This window comes from Glandiceps talaboti, chromosome 8 (assembly GCF_964340395.1).
Source record: "Glandiceps talaboti chromosome 8, keGlaTala1.1, whole genome shotgun sequence".
In the NCBI taxonomy this organism is placed as follows: Eukaryota; Metazoa; Hemichordata; class Enteropneusta; family Spengelidae; genus Glandiceps; species Glandiceps talaboti.
In genome coordinates this window covers 12,923,787-12,948,941 of record NC_135556.1, presented here as the reverse complement: position 1 = coordinate 12,948,941, position 25,155 = coordinate 12,923,787, and the positions used below count along the sequence as shown (strand labels likewise).

Here is a 25,155-nt window from a genome sequence, read left to right as displayed (position 1 = left end):
GTATATCCGTGCAGTAGAGGGATAGACTCCAACAGGTTGTCGAATTCCAGATAATTTACTCGCAAAGACAATAGTCAATTGAGACTGTGCAACTCCTGTAAATTTAGAATTGAAATTTTTTTTTTTACAATTTTCAAGTAACATACAGGTGTTCGACTATTTTCTCAACTTCGGTTATTAATTTTTTGAATAAAGCTTAAAATTTTGTAAAATATAGGAAGTCTTGTATAGGACCGACCGTAGTAGTACGGCTCAGTGGTTATGATATCGGCGGCCTAAAGTCGACCCACCATGTACACCACTCGATAATGCTGTCGATGTCAGGCTGAGCTAGCTTCGTTCGAACGAACGACTGCAAGTGGTCAAATTTCCACATAAAACCACACTAGCTTCATAGATATAATTTACTTAAACGTTCAGACTTGTAAGACTTCAACCTGCTTACATAGGAAAACGCTGAAATAAACGAAGCCGTCGCTATACCTTGGTAATTAAATAGCATAAAGAACAGTGTTGTATCTACTAACACGAGAATCCAACTTTCCCAGGTGATATCGCGCCCTAAAACTGTAGCCACCTAGCCGCCTGTACGCCGAACTGACTGGCAAAACTACTGTATTTTAGTTATCTTACCTATCCTAAGTTTGAGATACTTTCCACAGAGTCACACGGTATCCAAGGCAATAAACTCGAACTCCGAGCATCGACTGACTGTTGTGTGTGTATTGAAGCGAGCCTCTAACGCTGAACGTGTGTGGTGCAGCTGTGTGTTAGAAAGTCTCTCACATTATTATGGCGGCGCCTTAATTTGCATAACAAATCAAACCCGGAAGAGTTTCCACGTACGTTCTTGCGCTTGCATACGCCGTTGTTGACATGTGACCAATTTGAACAATCCCGTGCGTGTACAAGTTACAGGACGTGTATATTTTGTACGAACCTTTTCTAGTATTGGCAGACAAGCGGGAAGAAATCTGAAAATGATTCGGTTTAGATCTTCTGCCACGATTGTAATTATCTCTTCGCTTTGCATTTTTCAAGCTATCCACCAGTGCATAGCGGTACTGCAGGTAGATCTGAATCGAATCACGTTGAATCGAGAGGTTAGCAGATATTCAAACCCCAGTGGTTACAACTACAAGACACTGTACTTCAAACAAAGGGTAAGTTCACCAAATGAAAACAAGACAACATAGAGTAAGTTCACAAATGAAAACAAGACAACATAGGGTAAGTTCACCAAATGGAAAGACAACATGAAAAGAAAACAATGTATGTATATATGTACAGCAACATCCGAAATGTATTAATAAAGGGGTGGATCTCGTCATCACATGATGAAATACATCAGGGACCAATAACCATCAATCATATACACAAGTAAAAAAAAAAAGATCAAGTTTAGAAATTATATACCATTCTCGTTTTATCAAGAGTAAATCTATTTATAGTTTGACAATACATTCTCCAACACTTTCTCTTTTATCTGAACATTGCATGCCACTTCAGCTTAGGATTAAAATGAAGGCGTGAAAAGGGTACTTGTGTGATAATGCCATAGAAGAAACTTGATAGACAACAGAAGACTGATCCCATGTAATCCTTATATTAAGATAACACTTTATAAGGTGATAATGAGGGATTGAAACATATCCAAGGTCAGTTAAATGCTGAATAGACAATCATTGGAACATATTTATTAGCAGTTTTAATGAAAAAAACCAGATTGAACCTTAATTGTCTATGACATATATTGTAGAGATAAACCAATTTTATTACCTCTAGGTGGATCATTTTAACTTCAACAATGATGATATGTATTCACAACGTTACCTGGTATCTGATGAATATTGGAATCCTGTTAGTGGTCCAATCTTTTTTTATACAGGCAATGAAGGTGATATAGCCTGGTTTTGTAATAACACAGTAAGTATATATTATATGACAAAACCCCATGACTTGTGAATACAAGTGTGGCATACTCAGGGTGTTTGCACGAGTGCTTGCAGTCTTTTTTTCCAGCAGTACTTTATTAAGTGCAACAGAAAACACTGCAAGCATGAGTTCTTGGGTTTTGTTATTATTACATATGTTTATCCTTCAAAACAACAAAATTCCATAAAAATGACACTATGCAATCATGCGCTTTTGGTAGAACGGCCGATTGTGTTCTCATTTGTAGATCACTTGAATGCAAGTATATATGCAATAATGTTTTCGGTATTGCACTGCACCGCAAATACCACTAGTATATGTGCATGCACCTGTGCAAATAATTTCTGGTACATATAAATTATATCTAGCGCATATAGGCAGTGGAATAATACAGTGTATACAGGCAATGAAAGATATACAGCATGATTTTGTAATAACACAATAAGCATATTATACAGTTTTAAAAGATCTGATGGCACTACCAAAAAGTCTTATTGTGTGTAGGTAATGTTTCACCTGTTAGACAGCTTAGGTTTCATCAAGTTGGCCATTTGGTTGTTCTAGCTGCTATAAATTGGTGGCATTGACTTGTTGTCTTTTGGTGTAATTAGATCAAGACTACATGCTACGTTTTCTGGACATGCTAAACATATTCAAAGATGCAGTATGTGATATAATAAATGTGCGCTACTCTTACTTCTATTGTATTTTGTTTCATATAGAATATTTCTTGGGCTGCTACAAATAGGACCTAAAAAAAATTGTGTGGTTCCGATTACACTCAATTTTTTATATACGTGTTTTCCATATACGAGTGGTTAGTTCAGGTAGTTATGTTTTCCGTTGTTTTCCATATGGTCTCTGTGTTATTGGTTTCTTTCCATCAGATGTACAGCCATTACAGATTGGAAGAACAGTTGTTTGTATTGACTTTTTAAGTTGATGTCAGTTTCCATATCCTCTATTTCTAGTGAGACTTCAATATTTTCAAGATTTTGATATTTTTTTCTTGAATATGTAAAAAGAAGTTTCGGCTTGGCAGTGAAAAACTTAGGTGGGGTCGGGTAACCGGAACTAAACAATTGTTTTTTAGGCCTAGACAATATCCAGTTATAAAGTACACCATAGATTGAGAGTCACACAAATATGTAGCCTAAAGATCCAGTCATTATTTCCACTTATATGATACATTCACAACCAGGGTAGGGAATGGTTACATAGGGGGACCAACGACTGGATCTATCAGACTTACAGATGTGTCGTAAAGATAATATCTGACTTTGACAATGAATAAATATGAAATAGTTTATTTCAATTTTTTAAAAACAAAATCCGTCAACTTCAATCATGTCATTAAACTTGATTCCATAATTAAAATGATAAGAACTTTGATGATAACAAAACATATCTACTGGTGTACAAAGAATTCAGGTAATTATTTGTGACGGTATCATGGGTGAAATGATATCACATCATGATGGAAATATTTGAGAGAACACTCGGAAGAAAGATATGCAGGCGCCTTTATTAATGGCTCACTGTACAATATTTGAGTTAACAAACTGTTGAACAAGAGTTCCTTGACTTAGCAATCTAACTTACTTGTTTATTTCCAACATATAACATATTGATTTCAATACAACAATGCCGAGTGAATTATCAGGGGAAACAGCTGATATATGTGGAAATATCAAGTTATATAACTCCTAGGGATGTAGAGGTCATTTTTGCCATATTTATCAAAAATAAGAGACGAGGTTACACCATTTCTATTTTGGAGTATGATAGTCTAACAGGAACACACTGGTAAAATAGCTAGATTAGTGTCACTTTGTGTAAAAAATACAATTTGTCAATGTCCATGTGTTTGTTAGAGCCACATCAATCATTCTTAAAATTCGCATTCTTGTCAGCTGATAAAATAACAAAATAAGTCAACTATTATACCTGAGCCATAATTTGTGGTGCTTAAGTGTGATGGTGTCCTTGAGTGAATTTATTCAAAGGAAAGGGTTTTCACTGTGACCCTTATTGAACTTCAGAAAATGTACTCTCCAGAGACTATTTCATACCAATGGTGAGGGCGCCCTCACTGGCAAGAGTGTATTTTTTGTCAACCCATGTAAGCATGGTGTCGGCTATGGTGCTTTTGGCATTGGCTGCCATGGCAAGTAATCAGCCAATATTTATTCTCTTTACTTTCTATTAGAGTTCATGATGGGAACATTTCTAGTCTAAAACACCAACTGCTTTTGAAGTTACCCAGTGTGTGAATTCATAGACAAGTGTTTGAAGAAAAATATATTTTTATCGATGACATAAAAATAGATAGTATAGTACAGGCTTTTAAATTAATAACAGATGTCAATTTGTGGATGAAAAGGTCCAGGGCTGTGTGTCAGCTGATAACAGATTGACAGAGTGATACATTTCTCCCTCACTTTCATTGCAGGGCTTCATGTGGGACATTGCCCCAGAATTCAAAGCTATGTTGGTATTTGCAGAACATAGATACTATGGTGAATCACTGCCCTATGGAAATCACTCCAAGGTAAATCCCATGTATGGGTTGGTTGGTTGCTTAGCAATACTATCACCATGGCAACAAGTTTGTTGATTGCTAAAAATAGCAAAACCATTGTAGTGGCAATAGAATTGTTGATTGTTTTGTGACAGTCACCATGGCGACAAGTCTTTAGCGCTGTCACCCTGGTGACAAGTTTGTCCAGTCTTGTCACAACACATATGGACTTTCGGAGACTTGTTTTAGAATGGTAACCATTCTCTGTAAACAATTCTGTTTGTAATGACAATATTCGAATCAGTGGAAGTACAGATAAATTACTGAAAATATGCAAATGAATTTTTTACATCATTGATGTTCGAGTAAGGGTCACATGAACTAACTGCATTCATGATCTGACATAAACATTTTACTTTTCATGTACTACTAGAAGTGAATAAAATTTGGTCAGGAATCACAAATATGGATCTGATCTGGGGTGTGTGTGTGTGTGTGTGTGTGTGTGTGTGTGTGTGTGGGGGGGGGTGATGATGTTAAACAGGGAAAAGAAAAGGTAACTGTTTTAAAGTAACCTTCATCTGTTTTGTGTTTTTAACACTACCAGGATCCTGGACGTATTGGTTACTTAACATCGGAACAAGCCTTGGCTGACTTTGCCACTCTGGTACGTCATATCAAATCTACAGTAGTTGGTGCAGAAAATACTCCTGTCATTGCATTTGGTGGTTCCTACGGTGGTATGCTAGCAGCCTGGTTTAGAATGAAGTATCCAAACATAGTAGCCGGGTAAATTTACACTCTCTTTCTCTTACTTGTGTAATATCCTATAAATTGTGAATCACAGATAAGTGAACTTGTTGCACTTTCCCCTCATGTACATGTTTTATATTGCAGACAAAACCTTAGGAATATGTAAAATGTTGGGGCCTATGTCTGATAAAGTCTTGTTATTTCTATTTCTATGGTAACACAGGGCATTAGCTGCATCAGCACCAATCTGGCAATTTCCTGGTTTGTTTGACTGTGGTGGTTCTATGCATATTGTAACACAGGACTTCACAAACGCTGGACCAGAATGTTCTAAGACTATTGGCAAGTCCTGGGATGTGTTAAATAAAATGAAGAATGCAGGTACACATTATGATCAAGTTTAGATTAGGATTACTTTAGGTTTGAAAAACAGTTGACTGACAGAGATATAGGAAAAGTGGATCCTAAACAACAGAGTGATCCTAATGTAATCTTAGGTACGATTGCACAATGTCACACAAGCTCAACAAGCGAACATCGTTCATTTAGGACATCACCCCCTCCCCTTAAGCGAATATTCACAAGTGCAACATCACACGTCTATATATGATGTAAACCACGATCGATGCAATGTAGAAATATTTTATGGTAAACATGAAGTTCCAACCTTATGAACCTGTTTACTGAGATGATGGTAAACACATCAAAATACTACCGGAAACCCAGCACTGTATCTCACTTTAGGGGTAAAATTTTTATCCCATATCAGTAGTAAATACAGAAGTTTTTATCATTGAAAATGTGAAAGTTTCCGAAACGTGGTTAGAAGTGCAAAAATGAAGTTCAGCAATCGCATTGATGCCAGACTCCCTTCCCCCTGTGCGACATTGTGCAATCGTCCCTTATAGCTTTACTGATATAAGATAATACAAATATTAGAACCTGGGATTGAAACCCTAGTCTTCAATCACATTGCTACTTGCAATGCTTGCTTAATGGCAATGATCAACAATAATAATGGCTGTTTTTCATACAATGCTTTTCCACACCATGCTCAAAGTACTTTAGAATTATTACCCCTGGCACAGACCTGCAATGGCACAACAACTTATACTTTCTCAACTCCCTGGAGAGCATACAATAAGCTTTAGATAAATGATAACTTTATACTACACCAAAATGTCTGAGATAACTCCTAGCATTCAGGGTGACTTATCATTGCAGTGGGAAATACCTCATACTTACAGGACAAATCTTTTCAAACAAGCCTAAAATAATTTGCATATATTAAATATATATTTGCATAAAATTTGGTTTTATTTACTTTGTTCCATCTTGTACTATTAGACTTTCACACATGGTACACTGTATTCTTATTTCAAACACAGCTAAAGATCGTGAATGGTTAAGTACAACCTTCCATCTTTGTGACCCACTGAAGACACCAGCAGATGTAGATGTTTTATCATCTTGGTTATCAGATACCTGGTTTAACTTAGCAATGGTGGACTACCCATATCCAGCGTCATTTTTAGAACCCCTTCCTGCATGGCCAATCAAGGTATCTATACTCCTATTTCAAAAGAAGTGTAGAGTTGTTGATATACGTCCCTAAAACACAGTAGCCCTCCCCACTCTACCAGGTGGGGGGTGGGGGGGTGGGGGTGGGGGTGGGGGCTACTCCCCTACTTCACTACATGTATATGTGCTGCCCTTGTGTATTTTTTAGTCCTTTGGTGTCAAATGAGGTCATTGAATCCATTGAATACAAATTAATATAATCTAGCTCATAGATGATTTTATTGTAAATCTAAAATTGATGTTAAAAGCCATTTCTCTCCCTAGTTTCACTTACTTCGCTGCATGTCTTTATCTGATGTGTTTGTGTGTTTTCATCTGTAGGTGGTTTGTTCTCACATGTCCGATAGCAGTGTGGCTGATAAAGAACTACTTAGTAATATTGCCAAGGGTGTATTGGTGTATTATAATTATACTGGTCAAGCTACCTGCCTTAATACCTCACAGACTGCTGTATCAAGTCTTGGTGATTTATTCTGGGGTTTCCAGGTAAAGTTTACGAAATCTAATATAAATGTAGCTTTTGATGTATCGGAGGGGGGGGGGGGGTCTGTCTATCTGTATGGGGGCATTGTCTATCTGTATGAGGGATGGGGTGTTAATTCTTTCTAATTTGATTTGATTTGATTTTATTTGGCAAAAAATATTCACGAAACAAAAAAACAAAAACGGAAATAACACAAACAAACAAATACAGCATGGAATACCTTTGCCGAGGATAACACAAAAAAGTTTTAACAACTTATTTCCATTGTGGTCCTCCAACATGAAACATTACATAGCATAAAAAACGACGAAAAAAAAAACCAGTACATAGCAGACAGAATATACTAAAAAAACTGACTGACCCGGCTACTACATATGGAGCGAGGCCAGCCTACAGTAAATAAACGAACTCACTTTCTTCCAATTCATACAATTTCTCATACATAAAAGCTTTAACACTTTTCTTAAAAAGTTGCAAAGAGCTGACATTACGAATACACGAAGGTAGACTGTTCCAGATTTTAATTCTAGAACAAAGACTTGGCTATCTGGTGGGACAGTGACGTTTGCCAGAATGCCTGTCTTGCCAGTATGTCAATCCATATAGCCTAAGTCTGTGGGTTAATTTAATTCCTATGGCTCTATGCCCAAACATAGTAGTCTGTTAGGAATTCAAACAAGTTAACATTCTGAAAAGTGTGATGTCTAACTGTAAGTAAATTGTACAAGTGATTGACAGCTTACTTGCCATAGATAAATGACTTGACAAGATCATGTATTCTTCCTCTGAGTTTGATGACCTTTGACCTTGCAGGCATGCACTGAGATGGTGATGCCTGTATGTTCAGATGGTGTCCATGACATGTTTCCACCATCTACATGGGACTTTGACACATTTGCCAAAAACTGTCACAAGTCTTGGGGTATCACTCCTAGGAAGAACTGGATAGCAGTTCAGTATGGTGGAAAAGATATCAAGGCAGCTAGTAACATTGTATTCAGGTAAGCAGGTTGGATTACACCTTGTCTCCCCCTGTATGAATGATCCAAGGATCATTTGATGCTGGCCAGATTGTAATACCAAAGGGGATTTGTCAAAATATTTGTAAATATATTTGATGAGGGGATCTGCTTTCTTCTCTGGCAGTATTTCAGTGAAAATATTTGCATAAAGTCTTTCTTCCTCGAGATTTTCACTGTATAGCTGTTATCAGAAAGACAAAAGATTACACAGTTTGGCCACTTGGAATGCTATTCACAAGTAGCTTTTGGATGATAAGTGAAGGTCCGCCTACCTTCTTATAAAAAAAAATCCCTCATTTCCCAGCAAAAGTAGGTGGCATTCTCAATCAAGTAATTCTGTAACTCAAATTTTTTGTTGACTTCTTCATGGACAGCCATGTGATTTGAGCCCTCATTTTTCCTTGTGTGGGACACCCTCTTGTGACATTTCTATCAAAAATGACTACAAAATGGGTAACCAGAATTTGTCATATTAGCCTTACAGATAAATTCATGTAATTTCAAATGAATAATAATTCATCTTTCCTTTGTAGCAATGGTAATCTTGATCCTTGGTCAGCTGGTGGTGTTCTTGAATCACTCTCTGAATCTCTGGTTGCCATAGTGATAAAAGATGGTGCTCATCACTTGGATCTTAGAGCCAGTGACAAAGATGATCCCCAGTCAGTGTTGGATGCCAGGAAACAAGAAAAAGAACATATACAAAGCTGGATACAACAGGCACATTAGATTAGAGGGTGTGTGTTCTGTGTGGTGTTTTGTTGCCATTGTAGCACCAGCAGTGATGCACGTTTTATACAGGCTGACACATATCCAAATATATATCCAAGTATTATTTTTCTAAAGAGTTCTATACTTTAATGTGAAGGAGGGTGTCATTACAGTTAGAAATCCACTATAGGACTGACCTGTCAAGTGCATGCACAGGCCTGACGGGTCAATTGGAATGCTTTAGCCCTGACTGGTCAGTTGTCTGCTTAGCCCTGCCACACACCTGACAGGTCAATTGGCTTGCTACAGCGCTGACTGGTCAGACCTGACAGTTCAGGCCTGCCACACACATGCCACATCAGTTGGCTTGCTATGGCTGACAGTTCAGACCTGCTACAGCCTTGACAAGTCAGACCTGACAGTTCAGGCCTGCCACACACCAGACAGGTCAGTTGGCCTGCTACAGTGCTGACTGGTCAGATCTGACAGGCCTGTCCAATCCAGCCTGTTAGAGGCCTTTCTGATCAGGTCTGAATTAACATGCTTGCACAGACCGTGTTGGTCATGGCTGTACCAGTCTTGCCAAAGACCTGATAAACATTAGTGAAATAGAATATGGCACACATACCTGAGACTCTTTCTATGCAGCAAAATTTAGCTCCAAAAATATTTGAATCCAGTTTGGGCCCATTTGATTTTTAATGTACTATGCAACATACTATATACAGATATAGTCAATACCATGTAGTCTTTCATTGGTATTTTAAAGTCTTCCTCTCAAGAACATGTAATCATCAAATGTCTTAGAATATTTTTCACGTAGATGTAGATTTTCATACTCGACGTGTAAATGAGAGATTTAATTATACATATATGTACTATGTGTAAAACACTAAAGTTGCAATGCCACCAAATCTTTCTCATTTACAGTTTTTTTTACTATTTTTTGTGACATTTTGGAAGATGGCAAGAAAAGTACATTATAAATGTGTTTACAATATTCTTTTGGTCTAGATTCGTAACATGTATGATTTCTAATATCAAAGTTGCTTTATTTTGTAATGACTTGAAGCAAAATGTAGAAATGGTATACATCACAATCACTTTATGACTAGATGACAGGTGGAAGTGGAACTCCATGATAATTTTGTGAAGTGCTAAGCTGACCAACAGCGAAGGCATAATAGATATATATGACTATGCAACACAGTTGATGTCATTTTACATGAAGTAGTGAAATGTGCAATGTAACTGAAGTGTTTTCTATAAGCAGATGACCGTGTATATATATATCTTTTGGTGACAAAGTTGTACAGGAGAATGTCAGCATCAGCAATACTGGGGTAAAAAAGCCAATTTTCATAACTGGAAAGACTGCGATTTTACTGTAATGCTGGCAAAACTGATTTAATATACCAGCTTGGACCAATTACTAGTAGAATTATAGCAAATGAGAAGGCCCAGTACAGATATCAACACAAATCAAAACTAAAAGTAATCCTGCCTTACAGAAAAGAGAGAGCAATTTATGTGATGTTATGTAGAATGGATGTCAACAAAAGTCATTGATCTCCAAGACCACACAGTGTCATATGGCTAATTTCACTGAAATGGTATCCAAAGACACTTACATGTATTCATCTTTAATGTTTTGTTCTTTAAAGAAATCTAGAACCTAATGTCACGGATTTGTATTTAGCTGTAAATGTTTTAAAATAATGAATGTTCTTGAAGAATTCACCAACTATTATGTTCAAAACTTGTCTCTCTCACGGATGACTGTCAATTTTACTAGCCAGTTGATAATTGCAAAGACCAACAGACTAGTGTGCGACACACACACACACACACACACCACTATACAGGCAAATTTTGTATAGAATAACAAATTTTACTGTTGAAAAAAAAAATGAACACAAACACTTGAACAACTAAATACCTTAACATAAATAAATGAATACAGTTATATTGTCAGTTACGATTCGACTGGTATTTCATTCCAAATATGAAACGAGAAAGAGTCAAAAGATGATACTTATCTTGTCTTCCATCACAATTGTAAACAAATACACTCTAGATCTATCACAGTTTGACAATGAATATTGACACTCGTGATGCCAGACATTAATCCTCTATGGATGGAAGGTTGGTTAGTACCATTGGACAGTAATTTTACTAAATTATTGTTACTTTGGAACAGTACATTGGAAATGAATTTGACTTTGTCTACTATGGAGTGAGACAATAACGCTGAATAGTTACACCATTGCATGATCAGGGTCCATAGTAGATTGACTGAAACATCACATTCATTTCTAATTTACTATTCCAAAGTAACTATATTGTACTGTCCTAATACTCTTGAATCATGAACAATATATTCTCTATGGTTCTTTCTGGGGAAGCAATCTACCAAAGGGACGATGCACAACGGTCACACAAGCTCAATGAATGAACTTCGTTCATTGGGAGTCTGGCGTCGATGCGATTGCTGAACTTCATTTTCGCACTTCTAGCCAAATTTTGAAAACTTTCACGCCTTCAATGATAACAGGTTCTGTACTTACTAAATGAGATGTTGATAAGCAATGATTCAAATGTACTTCTAATATGGTATATACAGTGCTGGGTTTTGGGTAGTATTTTTATGCATTTACGATCAAGTTTTTACATTGTATCGATTGTAGTGGTGTGACTGCTACAATTTTCATCACACACAAATGTGTCGATGTTGCACTTGTGAATGTTTGTTTAAGGGAGAAAGTTTTGTCCTAAACGAACAGAGTTTGTTTATTGAGCTTGTGTGATCATCCCTAAGATATTGCACTCTACGATATCTCATGCTATGCAACACCTCTCACTACTCAACCTATGGAGGATTACTGTGTTAGAAATCCCAACATGGACATACAGATAAACATAACTAAAAGATATCAACAAATATAAAAAAAACAAATAGGTTAATATCACCTGAGAATGAATGTAAGGAAATTACCATATAACATTTTTTCAAAGAATAACACAATAACGTAATAAAATGATTGTCAAAAAAACAAACCAATTGTTGAATGCACATACCCTGTTTAAAATGCCAACACAGACTTGTAGTACAAATGAGCATTGTGTCTGATAATTATGTAAATTAAAAAAATATGAACCCTATCTGGGCATGAGGTAGCAGTTGTAGTCATGGTAACATCTACTGAAAGTTTGTTTTAAATATACTAGTCTGGTGTTACTAAGTAAACTACATCTTTTATCACTTTCCAGTACTGGAAAGTTTGTTTTCAATACAGTCAAATATTACTAAGTATTAAAACCACCTTCTAGTATTTGGCATCGTATGTAACATCTACTGAAAGTTGTTTTCAGCATACTGTACATACTACAGAGGGTTACAAGTAAAATATTACTGAGTAAACTACATCTCTGCCCTTTTCTAGTGTTCAATATCATATGTTAAAACATACTGATTGGTCTCAGTTTATGAGGTGAGCCATGCCTTATTCTGTAATACTCATGTCAAGCCATGCCTACCAGCTAAGGGGTTGGTCGATGCATTGGAGCACCCTGTCCTGGTATGTATACCTTACAGACTAACCAGGCCTCTGTTACACAACTTTTCTACATTATAATCATCTATAAATCATCTATATCTTTGGAAATTCTATTAATTAGAATACATGGCACTTCAATAGAATTAAATATAAATAAGTCTATGTATGATATAAATACTAAGTACTGGGTTTTTTGGTTAATGATTGCAATTTAGATACCAATGATGGTGGACAACATTATTTTACACATATATAACAATGCTTCTAGGTCATTCTAAGTTTTTAGTAAAGAGTATTATATGCCGAGCTGAATGCATGTCAAAAAATGACCCTGAGAAAGTTGTATTCGGTGATCATATGTCACCTAACAAAAAATTCTTTGCAACCATCCCTGTTGGGGTGATAACCCTGAGAAAACCACTATATGTTGTCATCTCTAATTTGTAAAGCCCTAGCTCAATTCTTCAAAAATCTGATAGTTGTATAGTTGTATATCCAGGGCAGACACTACTCCCAAAGTGTTCTTACCGCACCGTTACTCACTTTCTCCAAATAAACCAGAGATTTAGTCATATATATATATATGTCTAGTCACTAACAAAACACTCTCACCTCACAGTCTGCCACACATTACATAGTCAGTCTTGAACAAAATGTTCCAAGCTTACTGTTTGTCATACGAGTTATTCTCTATATAAAAGTTCTTTCAAATCAGCAGCTGATGAGTCATACTAAAACAGTCTATAGTCTCTTGAAAACAGAGACCTCAGTTCACCACCTGTCACAAAAATTTAGTTAACTCACAGTGATCATGATGGTTAAGAACATTCTTTATAAAAACTTCTCTGAAATCACCCTCAGATTTGATGATGGCTCACATTCGATACAGAGTCTATTCTCTCGCAAAAAGAGCTCTCAGCTCACCATCTGTCATATTTCCTAGCCATTGCTCACCCACATTGACTGACAGATCTGACAGATCTTTCTTCTTGGCCAGCATCTGGTCAATTTTCTCCTCAAAGGTCTTCTCCGTAATCATTCGATGGACAAAGACTGTCTTGTTCTGACCGATACGGAATGCTCTGTCGGTGGCTTGGTTTTCAACCGCAGGATTGTACCATAGATCATAGTGAATTACATGGTTAGCTTCCGTTAGGTTCAACCTGTCAGTTTCAAACAAAATCAAGGTCAATAATTGTAATAATTATGTACCATGACCAAGGATTGTAATTACTTACAAGTAACGTTTAGCCTGTTCGGACCGATAGGTTGTGTCACACTATCTGTTTGCTGGCTTGTACTCTAGGTGGCACAGTGGTGAAGACGTGAGGACAATAAAGTTATTTCGAATAGAAATGAATTATATACATATATTACAACTACTAGTTCCTTAGTACTGGGTACTGAAAATTTCTACTCAGAGCAGCCTCCTCAGTCAAAACAATTTCTTGTAAGCAAATATCAAATTCTCGTATATGTTCCTGTTGATAACATTGCACCATCAAATTTTAGGATTTGTGTACTTACCCTGTACCTCCAGCTTTGAGTGAAATAATGAAGACTTGTTGATGTGGTTGGGTCTTGAAAGAATTGATCACCTCATCTCGCTTTGTTTGCGACATAGAACCCTATCAATGCAAATACAGGAATTAATAATCCATGATCAAAATACGTATGTAAGAAAGCTTGTACAAATCCAGTGCTTTGTAATCAGACTTAGAAAGTTCATTTTATAAATACTTATCACCAACATGTTTGAATGAAATTAATTTCAAACAAATCTATCCTCTAAACATGTGATTAAATTGTTTGCAGCAAGCACGCACACAGACACAGACACACACACAGACACAGACACACACACACACACACACACGCAGCACACACAGAGTTGGCATCAAATCCTATTCATACCTCCATGGGGATCTTGAATGGTTTCATATGGAATACACATACATACATACATACATACATACATACATACATACATACATACATACATACATACATCCATCCATCCATCCATCCATCCATCCATACATACATCCATCCATCCATCCATCCATCCATCCATCCATCCATACATACATACATACATAAAACATACATACATACATACATACATACATACATACATACATACATACATACAAACATACATACATACATACTTACATACATACATACATACATACATACATACATACATACATACATACATACATACATACATACATACACACACAACAACAACAACAACAATCCACCCACTGTGACACTCTCTGCTATAGCCATCATCCTTTACATACCTCCAAGGAGAGTGGTTTGATGTGGAAGTGATTCTCCAGCATTTTAGTCATCAGTTTTATCATTTGTACATACTGAGTAAATATCAACACTTTCTCTCCTTGCTGTAGAATAGGCTCTAACAACTCCACTAACATCTTCATCTGTAGAAGTAAGTTCAGGAATACATGTAGTGAATTACACCAATGTTTGTTTAGAATATGTATATACAACTTAGCTCAGTGTGTTTGCTAATTAGCCTTGGGCACCTTGGTAATAGAAATGCAAAAATATGGTAAAACTGGCGTAACTTCCAAAACAGTCTGTACCAATAATTTTGGTGGGGAACCCCAATAAAAGTAACTTGGGAACTGACATTTAGGCACCTTCAAAGCCACTTTTAATTGTCCACCACTGATAAAATGACGTTCTGATCTCAGGCGTCTCTACATATCTGCTGCAAAATAAATGTATTATTATTTGCATTAAAGAAATACCTGACAAGTACATACCAGGAACATATGGCATACATAATAATTACCTTTCCTGATGATTCAACAGTGACTTTCTTACTGGATATGTAGTTAGCTGGATGGTTACAAATCTGCTTCAAATGTGTCAACACTTTGAAAATGAATTTGTTTCTCTCTCCTCTTTCTTTGCATTCCATTATTGTCTTCAACATCTCTTGTACAACACTCTGGAAGTCAAGACAGATATCATCCCAATGCCATGTACTATTTATATGATTTTAATAGTATTCTTGCAATATTAACCTTATAGAATAGAATAGAATATTTATTGCATCCATTGTGAAAACTTCATTTCTTTATTAGATTTACTGCAATAAGTGTTTGGAGCTAAAACAAACTACAGTTAGCAAAAATAAGGTTTATATGAAAATATAAACTTTAGGTTAAATAAATGTAATGTATATATGACATCTATCATACTTTATAATGACATTAATCTCAAAGAAATGTAATATTTGTGACATCTTCCAAGAACCTCATATAATATAGCTATAATTGTGATGTGAGCATGCAGGTCTGGATGCACAAGGATGACTTGAGATAGATTGTTGTGACGAAATGATTACTGTAAAGTTTACTTACTAGTGTGCGTCACCATGTTGCACATTGGAGACTTAGTGTAGGGCAAACAGGAGGATAGAGGAAGTCTGTGTGAGGGCGTTTGTCATTGCTAACAGATGACAATGTTATAGCCGTCTGTCTCTTATCTTATATCTTTGTATGCTATATCTATCTATCTATCTATCTATCTATCTATCTATCTATCTATCTATCTATCTATCTACCTACCTATCTATCAGTCTGAGTCAATGTCTATAGATCTGTTGATCTATCTGTCTTATCCACCATTACCCACCCACTCACCTGCCTGCTTGTGTGTGTATGTTTGTTTGTTGTCTGTCTGTCTGTCTATCGACACACAACATTTACATGTTTATACATATCACCTATTTGACATACCTCATAGAGTACAGCTTGTTCAGTGGATAGATTGACATACTTATTATCTATCACTTTATCTGGTAAATCTTTGATGATATTCTTGTCTGTCTTCAATCGTCTCATTAGAAATGGTGCTGTGATAGATTTCAAGATGGCTAACTTCTCTGGATCACGTTCAACCTATGGTCACCGAAAAAAAAGAATATTAACATCTTTTGTAAATTATTCATGTGACTCTAGTATGGGTGAGGTCGTCATTGTGGTTGAAATGACCGCAGTTTTGCGACAAACCCATTTATACATTTTAGACTAATATGAACTCATATATAAGTACAATACCTCAATTGGTTTGGCCAATTTCTCACTGAAGTCCTTGATGGTGCCTAGGTACTTAGGTATGGCGAATTCAAACACTGACCATAACTCTGATAATTTATTCTCCACTGGAGTACCAGATAAGGCAATTCTCATTGGAGACTTGATCTTCTTGAGTGCTTTGAACGTCTGGGATTTGAAATTCTTGATATGCTGGGCTTCATCAATCACTATCATACCTATACAAAACATGTCAAAATATGGTTGTATATTATTATTGTTTAGGTGGAGCAAACTGAATAGAGCCATGATGGTCAAATGCTTATAGTGTAAGTCAGCTTGGCATCTGCACCATGCAAGTTTGAGCCTCGTCACTGCCGGTTGTTCCTGAATGACTAAAGTCCTTGGGCAAGATTTGAACCATGATTGTGCCTCAGTCAACCCAGATGTATAATTGGGGACCTGGTAGGATAGAGATTGCAATGTGAATGCTTTAATAATCCTAAGCACTTACAGAGGCTGCAGTGGATTGAATGCTCCCCAGAGGAAGTATAAAGGGCTGTTTTTCAAAACTCACCAAATTTAATCTTCTGCAGTACATCAACATCCCTCCATAGCAATTGATAGGTAGTCATAATAATATCACTACCACCACCAGTCTTTGCTACTTTTCTACGTTTTGGTTTTGGAGTAATACAGCCTACATTGCCATCAGTGGTATTCAATATTGCTGGTTCTCCTTCACCCTGGCCATGCACTAGAAAGTAAACATTACAACAAATTGGTAACATCTATGCTTTAAAGGGGGACTCCACTCCAGGAAATACAGACATTTTCATAAACTTTGGGTTCTGGAGAGTGATTTTACATCACTTACAATTACTTGTGATTTCAGAGAAACATCAAGTTGATCATGTGCCTTTAAAGGGTTTCTTTACTATGGGCCGCATTGCCTCATGGGAGTTATCAGAAATGATTATTTATGGGTGATCAATTAATCATGACTCCTAAGTCCTTATTCCGTTCACTGTAAAACATCTCTCAGCTCAGTCACTTGTCATTACATTAAGTGTAACCTATAGAAGGGTCTGTGTGATATTACACTGATTCTATGTACTAAGTAAGTACCACTCAACCTGTTACCTATACACAATTTAAGTCTATGAAACATTTATCTACCTTTTCCATAGTACTTTTACAAAATATTTACCTGGTAGATTTCTCCCAGCTCCATAGTACTTCTCTGTAGTTAGTGATGGTGCAAATCTTTGTACTTCTCTTTCCCAATTACTCATCACACTTGTTGGCATCACTAGTAACACTGGTTTTGTTAACTGACCAGCTTTCTTCAAGTGAAGGATTGTTGTTATAGTTTGGATGGTTTTACCAAGACCCATATCATCAGCCAGGATCACCTAGCAACAAACATGCGACAGTGTGGTCAATTCCAACACTTGCGTTTAACGATAATATTATAAATATTTATAAAACACCTTTAACAATTGGATGTCATAATTACCTTTGGTACAGACCTATGTTGGCACAATGGTCCAGTATAATTTTAATTCCATGGGGAGCATACAAGCCAATGCAGCCTCTGCAGGCATACAGAATTAAAATTCACATAGCAAACTCTGTACCACCAGGTCCCCAATTTATACAACTGGGTTGGCTAGGGCACAATTATGATTCAAATCTAGCTATAGGACTTGAATTTGGCGATTTAGAAATAAACGGTACAGACAGGGCTTGAACCAGCAATGTGCAGATTTCAAGCTGGCCGCTCTAACCATCAAAACATCACTATATAATGACATCATTTCAAATCCAACAACTTTAAATAATTCTTAGTAACTTCTAACATAAGAATCTCTTGCCACATTCAATGCGGTTGAAATAGTATTCTATAAATGAAAACTCTTTTTTGAATATAAACTCATAAAAGTTTCACCTAAAGACAGTGTGACCAACTCTAAAGATGTTCACAAACATAAATATCCATTCAAAATACATTATCACTAAACACGTACCCCAAATCCATGCTGTAGATTAGAAACCATCCACTTGAATCCACTAACTTGGTATTCTCTGAGTGTAGCATTTAGATCCATGGGCACCATCTGGTCTGACACTCTGGTTAATTGACGTAGGAACACATCAACATCAGAAGATAGTTGAAAACGAGAATCCTCCACCAAAGACTGCAACAAGATAGTAACAATGAATCAATGGACTGAACTCTTAGTGTGGACAAGATGATGATCAACTTAAAGTAGTATGCACTTAGGAATAAAAATCTCAAAACTGTTGGTGTTACTTTGTTCAAGGAATTTTAAAACTCATACTTTGCAGATACAATAAAGAAACAAATCTGGTGTCACCTTATAATTTCTTTAAAATAGTGGTCAAAACTATATCAATATGTAGTCATTTTTATGGAAGCCAAACAATGTGTTAACTCTAGGAAGGCAAACAAGATTGACACTTTCCTTTCATATGCCAGAGTTTGGAGAGATTTTTTAAAAAGTTGGGTTTACACGGGAATTGATCCCATTCTGTCATAATTTCTATATTCATAAACTGAATATAAAATGCTCACACAGGACAAAACCTGTTCATCTCTTTATGCTGGGCCAAACTGTCAAAACTAACCAACACCCTTCTTGGTATTTATAACTTTTCATTCAGACCTAACCAACTGTACTGCTACAACTTCAGAGCTAAATATAATTACAGGAAGTAGAAAAAGTTCCCTCTAAGCCAATTTGACACGTCATCGACACATACCAATTCCTTGTAATGTTCAAAAAAAATTGTTGTCCCCTATCAGTTACTATATGATAACTTAGGAGAAAACTTAGTATTTATCATTCTGACCCACAATAAAAATTGTCTTTCACACGAGAACACACTATCACCTACCTCTTTCAATAAATCAAGTGCTGATGTTTTAGGTATAGGTTTCTCAACACTGGACAGGATACTTTTCATTTCTTCTGGAGTAATCAACAAATACTTGTCCTTGAACTTCACCAATCTCTTACTACCTCTAACAAGTTTCTCAAACTCTTCAGGTGTTATCAGTTCATTGCCAATTGCAATCTAATAGAAATAATGAATAGCAAAATAATAATAAAAATGATACATTGTTCATATCAGATGGAAAGAAAATCAATCTTGATGAATAAAGGTTAAAATTCTGATACCAATAACATCTAGCAGCTTACGGTTGTAATAACATCTAGACAGTGATTTCACTTCATCTACATTTATATTTTCTTTGCACTTACAGATCTACATATTTTTGCAACACATTCACACTCCATCAGCTTTAACAGGGGTTAGGCTTAACAGAGATACACTCCTGTGATTTGTGTCTGCTCTATAAATCATGATTTATCTTTCTTATGGTATTGTGCAAATAAATACTATATTTCTGTACATATGTTCCATTTGATATTTTATAACCAATTACTTAACTTCCTTATCGTGATTTCAATGCACACAAAACAAAATTATGTTTACCCCAACCCCAATACTCCATTTATCACATGACCCCTAGCAATATTCTATTTGAAGAAATGATTGGTTTTCAAAACCATTGAAGTATTATAGGCTATGTGAGAAGGATCGGGGCATGTACTAGCTATGCCTGTTTTCAAGTTCAAGATTATGACATGGAATGTAATGTAGAATATTAACATGGTTTCATTACCTTCCAGTTGTAAGACAGTAATTCATCAAGTCTAAAGAAACTCTGATGACTTGCCCCTTCTAGGCTCTCTTTACTGTCAGCATGTATGACAGCCTTGGGTTTCAGTAGCTTTCTGTAATTGACAACAATTTCAAGCAACATATTAGTTTACCTGCATGCTTTCACTCACTTGAACTGAAGGACTGATTTTTCTTTGCAAGAATGTTTTCAATCACTGATCTAGCTTTCATGAATCCACTGTAGGTTGGAGAACACTACAGGAACAAGTACAGCATATTGTTTTTACACTTGAACTGGAATCCGATGATTTCCAACCGATATTAAATTTTTTCTTCTAAAGAACAAGATATCTTGTCAATTCATTTATTCAAAATCCCTTTTCGCAAAGTAGATGTGCACTTGCACAAAAGATTGATACATATTTTGATATACCCAGAAACTTTGGGAGTTCCTTTGGCTATAGGACTACTTTGGTACCTAGGTTTGTGAATATTCTCAGTGTCCTGGAGGAAGGCTTATCAATCATTGGAGGAAATAAAGACACTGTCTATTATCCCTGAAACTTACTTGAGTTCCTTAGGGAGGACTACTTTAACACCTAGGTTGGTGAAAATTCTCATAGTTTCCAGGAGGAAGGCTTCTAGGTCATTTGAGGACATAGGTACACTGTCTGTTATCATCAGTCTGTCCACATGCTTCAAGTATGGAACCAAAGTGGACAAGAACTTTAACACCTGGTGAAATAAACAGAGCAGAACTTCAACACCTGAGGCTGGTTAACATTTCTACTGTTTGTACACTACACTATTTCATGAATGTATCCTGTTTATGCGACCATTCTTATCTGCTTTCTACTGTTTGTACGTACGCTATTTCATGATTGTAAACTGTTAATGTGACCATACCTGGTTTCTACTGTCTGTATGATATTTCATGTATGTTCTCACAGGTAGACTGTCAGCATCTGTTTCATTATTACAACACAACCACAAACCCATAGTGTATGTATCCACAATGGTCAAGCCAAGATCTAGGTCATCTTGAACCTGTAAACAAAAAAAATTACATTTTTGGGGTGTGGTATTTTTGTGTCGTGGGTGTTTACATAATGTTCTTAAAAAAATTGGTTAATTCCTCTTTCTACCGGGGTGGGGAGTACTTCATTGTACACAAAAAAATTACAAATTGGGAAACCCAGGATTAATATGATATATCATAATAGTTTTTTATAGTACATTTGATATGAAATGCATGAAAGAAAACAATCACGTTTGACCATTCATCTGACAATTAAATAGAGTATTAATTCCCAATATTTTTCTGACTGACATAAGGAGCCTGGTTGAACTGAAGACTAAGCAAGCATGTGCAAGATGTTGATCATTTTGAGAACTATTGGGGCATTGTTATACTTGCCATTTTGACGGTGAACGGTTCTTCTATAAGTTGATTGATATGGACAGACACTTCAAAGTCAGTTTTCATCAAATCAAATACTCCAAAATACTACAATGCAAAAGAAAAGACGTAGAATGATCATACATACTTGCTGCATTAATATTTTTCTAGAGATAAAAGCTCATTTTCAAACAAGATAGAAGTATAATATAAGCCTAAGAATGAATGTCACCAGTGTAGCAAACTACATCTTAATATACACCAGTATGGACAGGAGATGAATGTATGTATGTGTGTGTGTGCGTGTGTGCGTGTGTGTGTGCATGTGCGTGCGCGATGTCTGTCTCAGTGCAGCCAAAACTGCCATGTGTAAATGAGGACACAGGTCTTTCCATTATTTATTCATTCTTAGAGATACAGGATATTTATAAACACTTACAAACATTTTGACAATGTTGTACGTTCCATGTGAATATAACATATTAGAATAGAAATTCTGCATGGTTGGTTGCTACTGTACCTTTGATATGGACTTTGGCATACTCTTCTCTGCCAATGACAGGACTTGGAAGATATTTCCACAGAAGAAGGCTAGGGATTCCTTTGGAGGACTGTTTTTAAGTCTCTTGTGCATAAAATTCATGTCTTTAACGTATCTGGTTATAACCGTTGACATGAAGTGTAGAACGGCTGACTTGGCATCCAACTTCTTTTCTTCCACACTTACACAGGGACTTGCTGAAAATGGAACCATCATTATAATGTACTTAGACGCATCTCAAGAACTACTGAAATTATGTATGTGCCTTTGCATGTGCATGAAAGTCTGTACAACTGCTGACATCAGACCATGGATGAATGGAACCTGATACAAACAGGGAAAGTAAACAAATGAATCGGATTAATAACACTTGGCACAGCGTGTTGGAACAGCAGAAACTTGTACTACACACCATAGTTTGATAAGAACAGTTTTAAGGCCTCTTTATGTGTACATGAAATGCCAGGGGAACTGGAAATTTGTTGCGAACATGATGTACTATGTAAAGAGGCCATGCAACTGTTCTGAATACAAGTCTCTGTACTTCCAACACCCTGTGCCAAGTGTTAACAATCCAATTCAGTTGTTTACTTTTCCTATTTGTAACAGTTTCCGTTCGTCTACAGTCTGATGTCAACAGTTGTAATTGTGTTGAATGTCTGTGTACAAGTACATACCTGGGTAGGTTGCAGCTAGATTGCTCAGCTGTTCTTCAACAGTTCCACATGTGAATAGTGGCTTCCATATGATCTGCAAATGGAAATACAGTAACAGAAATTAAAGAATATCTGTAATCCTGTGCCTCAGTGCTGTGGATCACATGAATTAAAAATAGCGCAAATATTGCGTTGCCGCACAACTTCATGTTCAGGGCAATGATAGATATATAATTTTTTGAAGATTTAAAGTTGTAACCAAAACAAAATTTTCATACCTAATTTCCATCATCATAATCCAGCCATCCTATGTTGGAAGTGTACAAGACAAGTATAGCAACATCCTAATCAAACTTTAAAGGGATGTGTCTACAAGGTTTTGTACTTCTTTATTTTTTAAAATCAATTTGGAACCAAGTCATACCAATGTAACAGGTTTATCTTTCTTGGTTTTCTTATTGTAATATTGTAAAAGCCAGCTACATTCAGTTTATATGGGTAGGTGATGAAACAGCTGTCTTACAATATATTACATAATCCAGTCATAAACCAAACTGGCCATGCTACAGGCTTTACCACCAGAGGAAATAGTAAAGTAAACATTATAGTTAATTAACAATGTACTGTTTGTTCTCACTGTGTCAGCTATTAATGAGGACAAATCTACACATTTTCAACAAAGTTAAGCTCAATCTACTGGGTAATTTCAGAGTTGAAGATTTTTGAGGAAAAGCAATGACAAAGAATAACACTTCTAGAAACATCTCACCAAGTTTCAAACTCATTCACTTAGTATTTTTTGAGATATAAGTTTTGACCAAAATTCACATTTTTACACCTTAATTCCATATCACTCATGGAATCATGGTATGCTTAACATATCTTCGTCCATACATCCCTAAATGCATTTCCATTAAATTTCAGCCCAATCTGCTCAGTGGTTTTGGAATTATAGATTTTTAACCAAAAAGACACATTTTCAGCCCTAATTTGCATATCACTGATGGAATCATCCCGTCATGAACAAATCTTACTTTACACCCCCTTAAGAATGTTCCCACCAAATTTCACACCAATCTGCCCAGTAGTTTCTGAGTTTAAGTTTTTTGACCAAAAATCACATTTTTTGACCCAAAACCCACATCCCTGATGCAATCACTTTCATTTGAACAATTTCCCAACTAGACACCAGAAGTAACATGACCACCAAATATCAAAGCAATCGGTCCAGCAGTTTTTGACTTTAAGTTGTTTACACACATACACACACACAGACAGACAGACAGACAGACACTTTGCCATGCCTATAGCACTACTGAACCTTTCAGTTCAGTTGTGCTAAAAACTAACATTTATTTACATTGCAATCATACCACATCAACTAAAACAAATCTAGAGACATAATCGAATGTCATTGTAATTATCGTTTACAAATATTACTATAAAGAAGGATTATTCCATTTCAAGAGAAGTTGAACAATCACCATTCTACCAACAAATTATTCTATTCTATTCCCGTCATTGAACAGGCTATATACTTTTGCCCATTGTAACTACAAAAATAATGAAAACTGCATCGGTGTCATCATTTCATAGGGCATGATACTCACCTTGAAATTAGCTATCTTGCCATCATGGCGTTTAGTCAATGGTAACACATCGGGTATAAATGCTTGGCCAGACATGATCCGTAAGGCTACTCTGCTTGCATAGAAAAAGAACCGATATGATGGACTTCCAAAATCATTGCTGAGATGTAGTAGTATCTAAGAGAGAGAGAGTGACATTTAGTATTAGAAATGCATGGTGTGCTTTATATGATATTGGCAGCAAAGTTATATTTCTTTGTCTTGAGGTGATTCGAGATGTGAAAATTTTGTCAGTATACTTTATATTAAACAATATACAGAATATATCATGATGTTCAGTTATAATTGATCATATCTTCTTAAGTTATGGCTGATAGGACAGCATAACATGTCATTTATCTTACCAACTAAACCTATAGAATCAGTCGGTAATCACACTTTTACATTAATACTCTGCAAGGACCTCAGCTTTCTCAAAAAAATGTTCAACAGTATTTAACTTTATTTAAATCTTAATTCTCACAGGATGAATCATGTTCAACATAGAATTTCACTGAATCATAATTATTACTAGTCTATAAATATACAATACACCATGACATCACAGGTTGCTGAC

General features: G+C 36.1%; 2 protein-coding genes across 2 annotated transcripts; one reads left to right on the top strand and one right to left on the bottom strand.

Annotated features, from left to right (window-relative positions):
• Positions 1–1,800: 1,800 nt before the first annotated feature.
• On the top strand, positions 1,801–9,307 carry LOC144438948 (lysosomal Pro-X carboxypeptidase-like). Its single transcript, XM_078128177.1, has 8 exons — positions 1,801–1,926; positions 4,388–4,486; positions 5,064–5,245; positions 5,433–5,590; positions 6,598–6,770; positions 7,112–7,276; positions 8,088–8,275; positions 8,830–9,307. Exons 1-8 carry the CDS (start codon positions 1,816–1,818, stop codon positions 9,023–9,025), a joined length of 1,272 nt encoding a protein of 423 aa, XP_077984303.1. The 5' UTR covers positions 1,801–1,815; the 3' UTR covers positions 9,026–9,307.
• Positions 9,308–13,456: 4,149 nt separating this feature from the next.
• On the bottom strand, positions 13,457–24,635 carry LOC144439209 (putative ATP-dependent helicase/translocase YwqA). The gene is made up of 17 exons (XM_078128481.1): positions 24,561–24,635; positions 22,972–23,044; positions 22,274–22,491; positions 21,772–21,861; positions 21,261–21,401; positions 20,923–21,089; positions 20,356–20,467; positions 19,563–19,742; positions 18,671–18,841; positions 17,851–18,055; positions 17,218–17,397; positions 16,665–16,879; positions 16,344–16,505; positions 15,392–15,550; positions 14,874–15,014; positions 14,092–14,192; positions 13,457–13,727 (listed from the first exon to the last, which is right to left on the bottom strand). Exons 1-17 carry the CDS (start codon positions 24,633–24,635, stop codon positions 13,457–13,459), a joined length of 2,661 nt encoding a protein of 886 aa, XP_077984607.1.
• Positions 24,636–25,155: the final 520 nt, after the last annotated feature.

Excerpts from the sequence above, each read along its gene's own strand:
- LOC144439209 (XM_078128481.1), bottom strand. The coding sequence starts at position 24,635 with ATGTCTGGCCAAGCATTTATACCCGATGTGTTACCATTGACTAAACGC. Across the intron at positions 21,090-21,260 it reads ATACAGACAGTAGAAACCAG|GTGTTAAAGTTCTTGTCCAC; the intron begins GTATGGTCACAT and ends TTATTTCACCAG. Across the intron at positions 20,468-20,922 it reads GTCCTCCCTAAGGAACTCAA|AAAGCTACTGAAACCCAAGG; the intron begins GTAAGTTTCAGG and ends TGTCAATTACAG.
- LOC144438948 (XM_078128177.1), top strand. The coding sequence starts at position 1,816 with ATGTATTCACAACGTTACCTGGTATCTGATGAATATTGGAATCCTGTT. Across the intron at positions 4,487-5,063 it reads CCTATGGAAATCACTCCAAG|GATCCTGGACGTATTGGTTA; the intron begins GTAAATCCCATG and ends TAACACTACCAG. Across the intron at positions 7,277-8,087 it reads ATTTATTCTGGGGTTTCCAG|GCATGCACTGAGATGGTGAT; the intron begins GTAAAGTTTACG and ends TTGACCTTGCAG.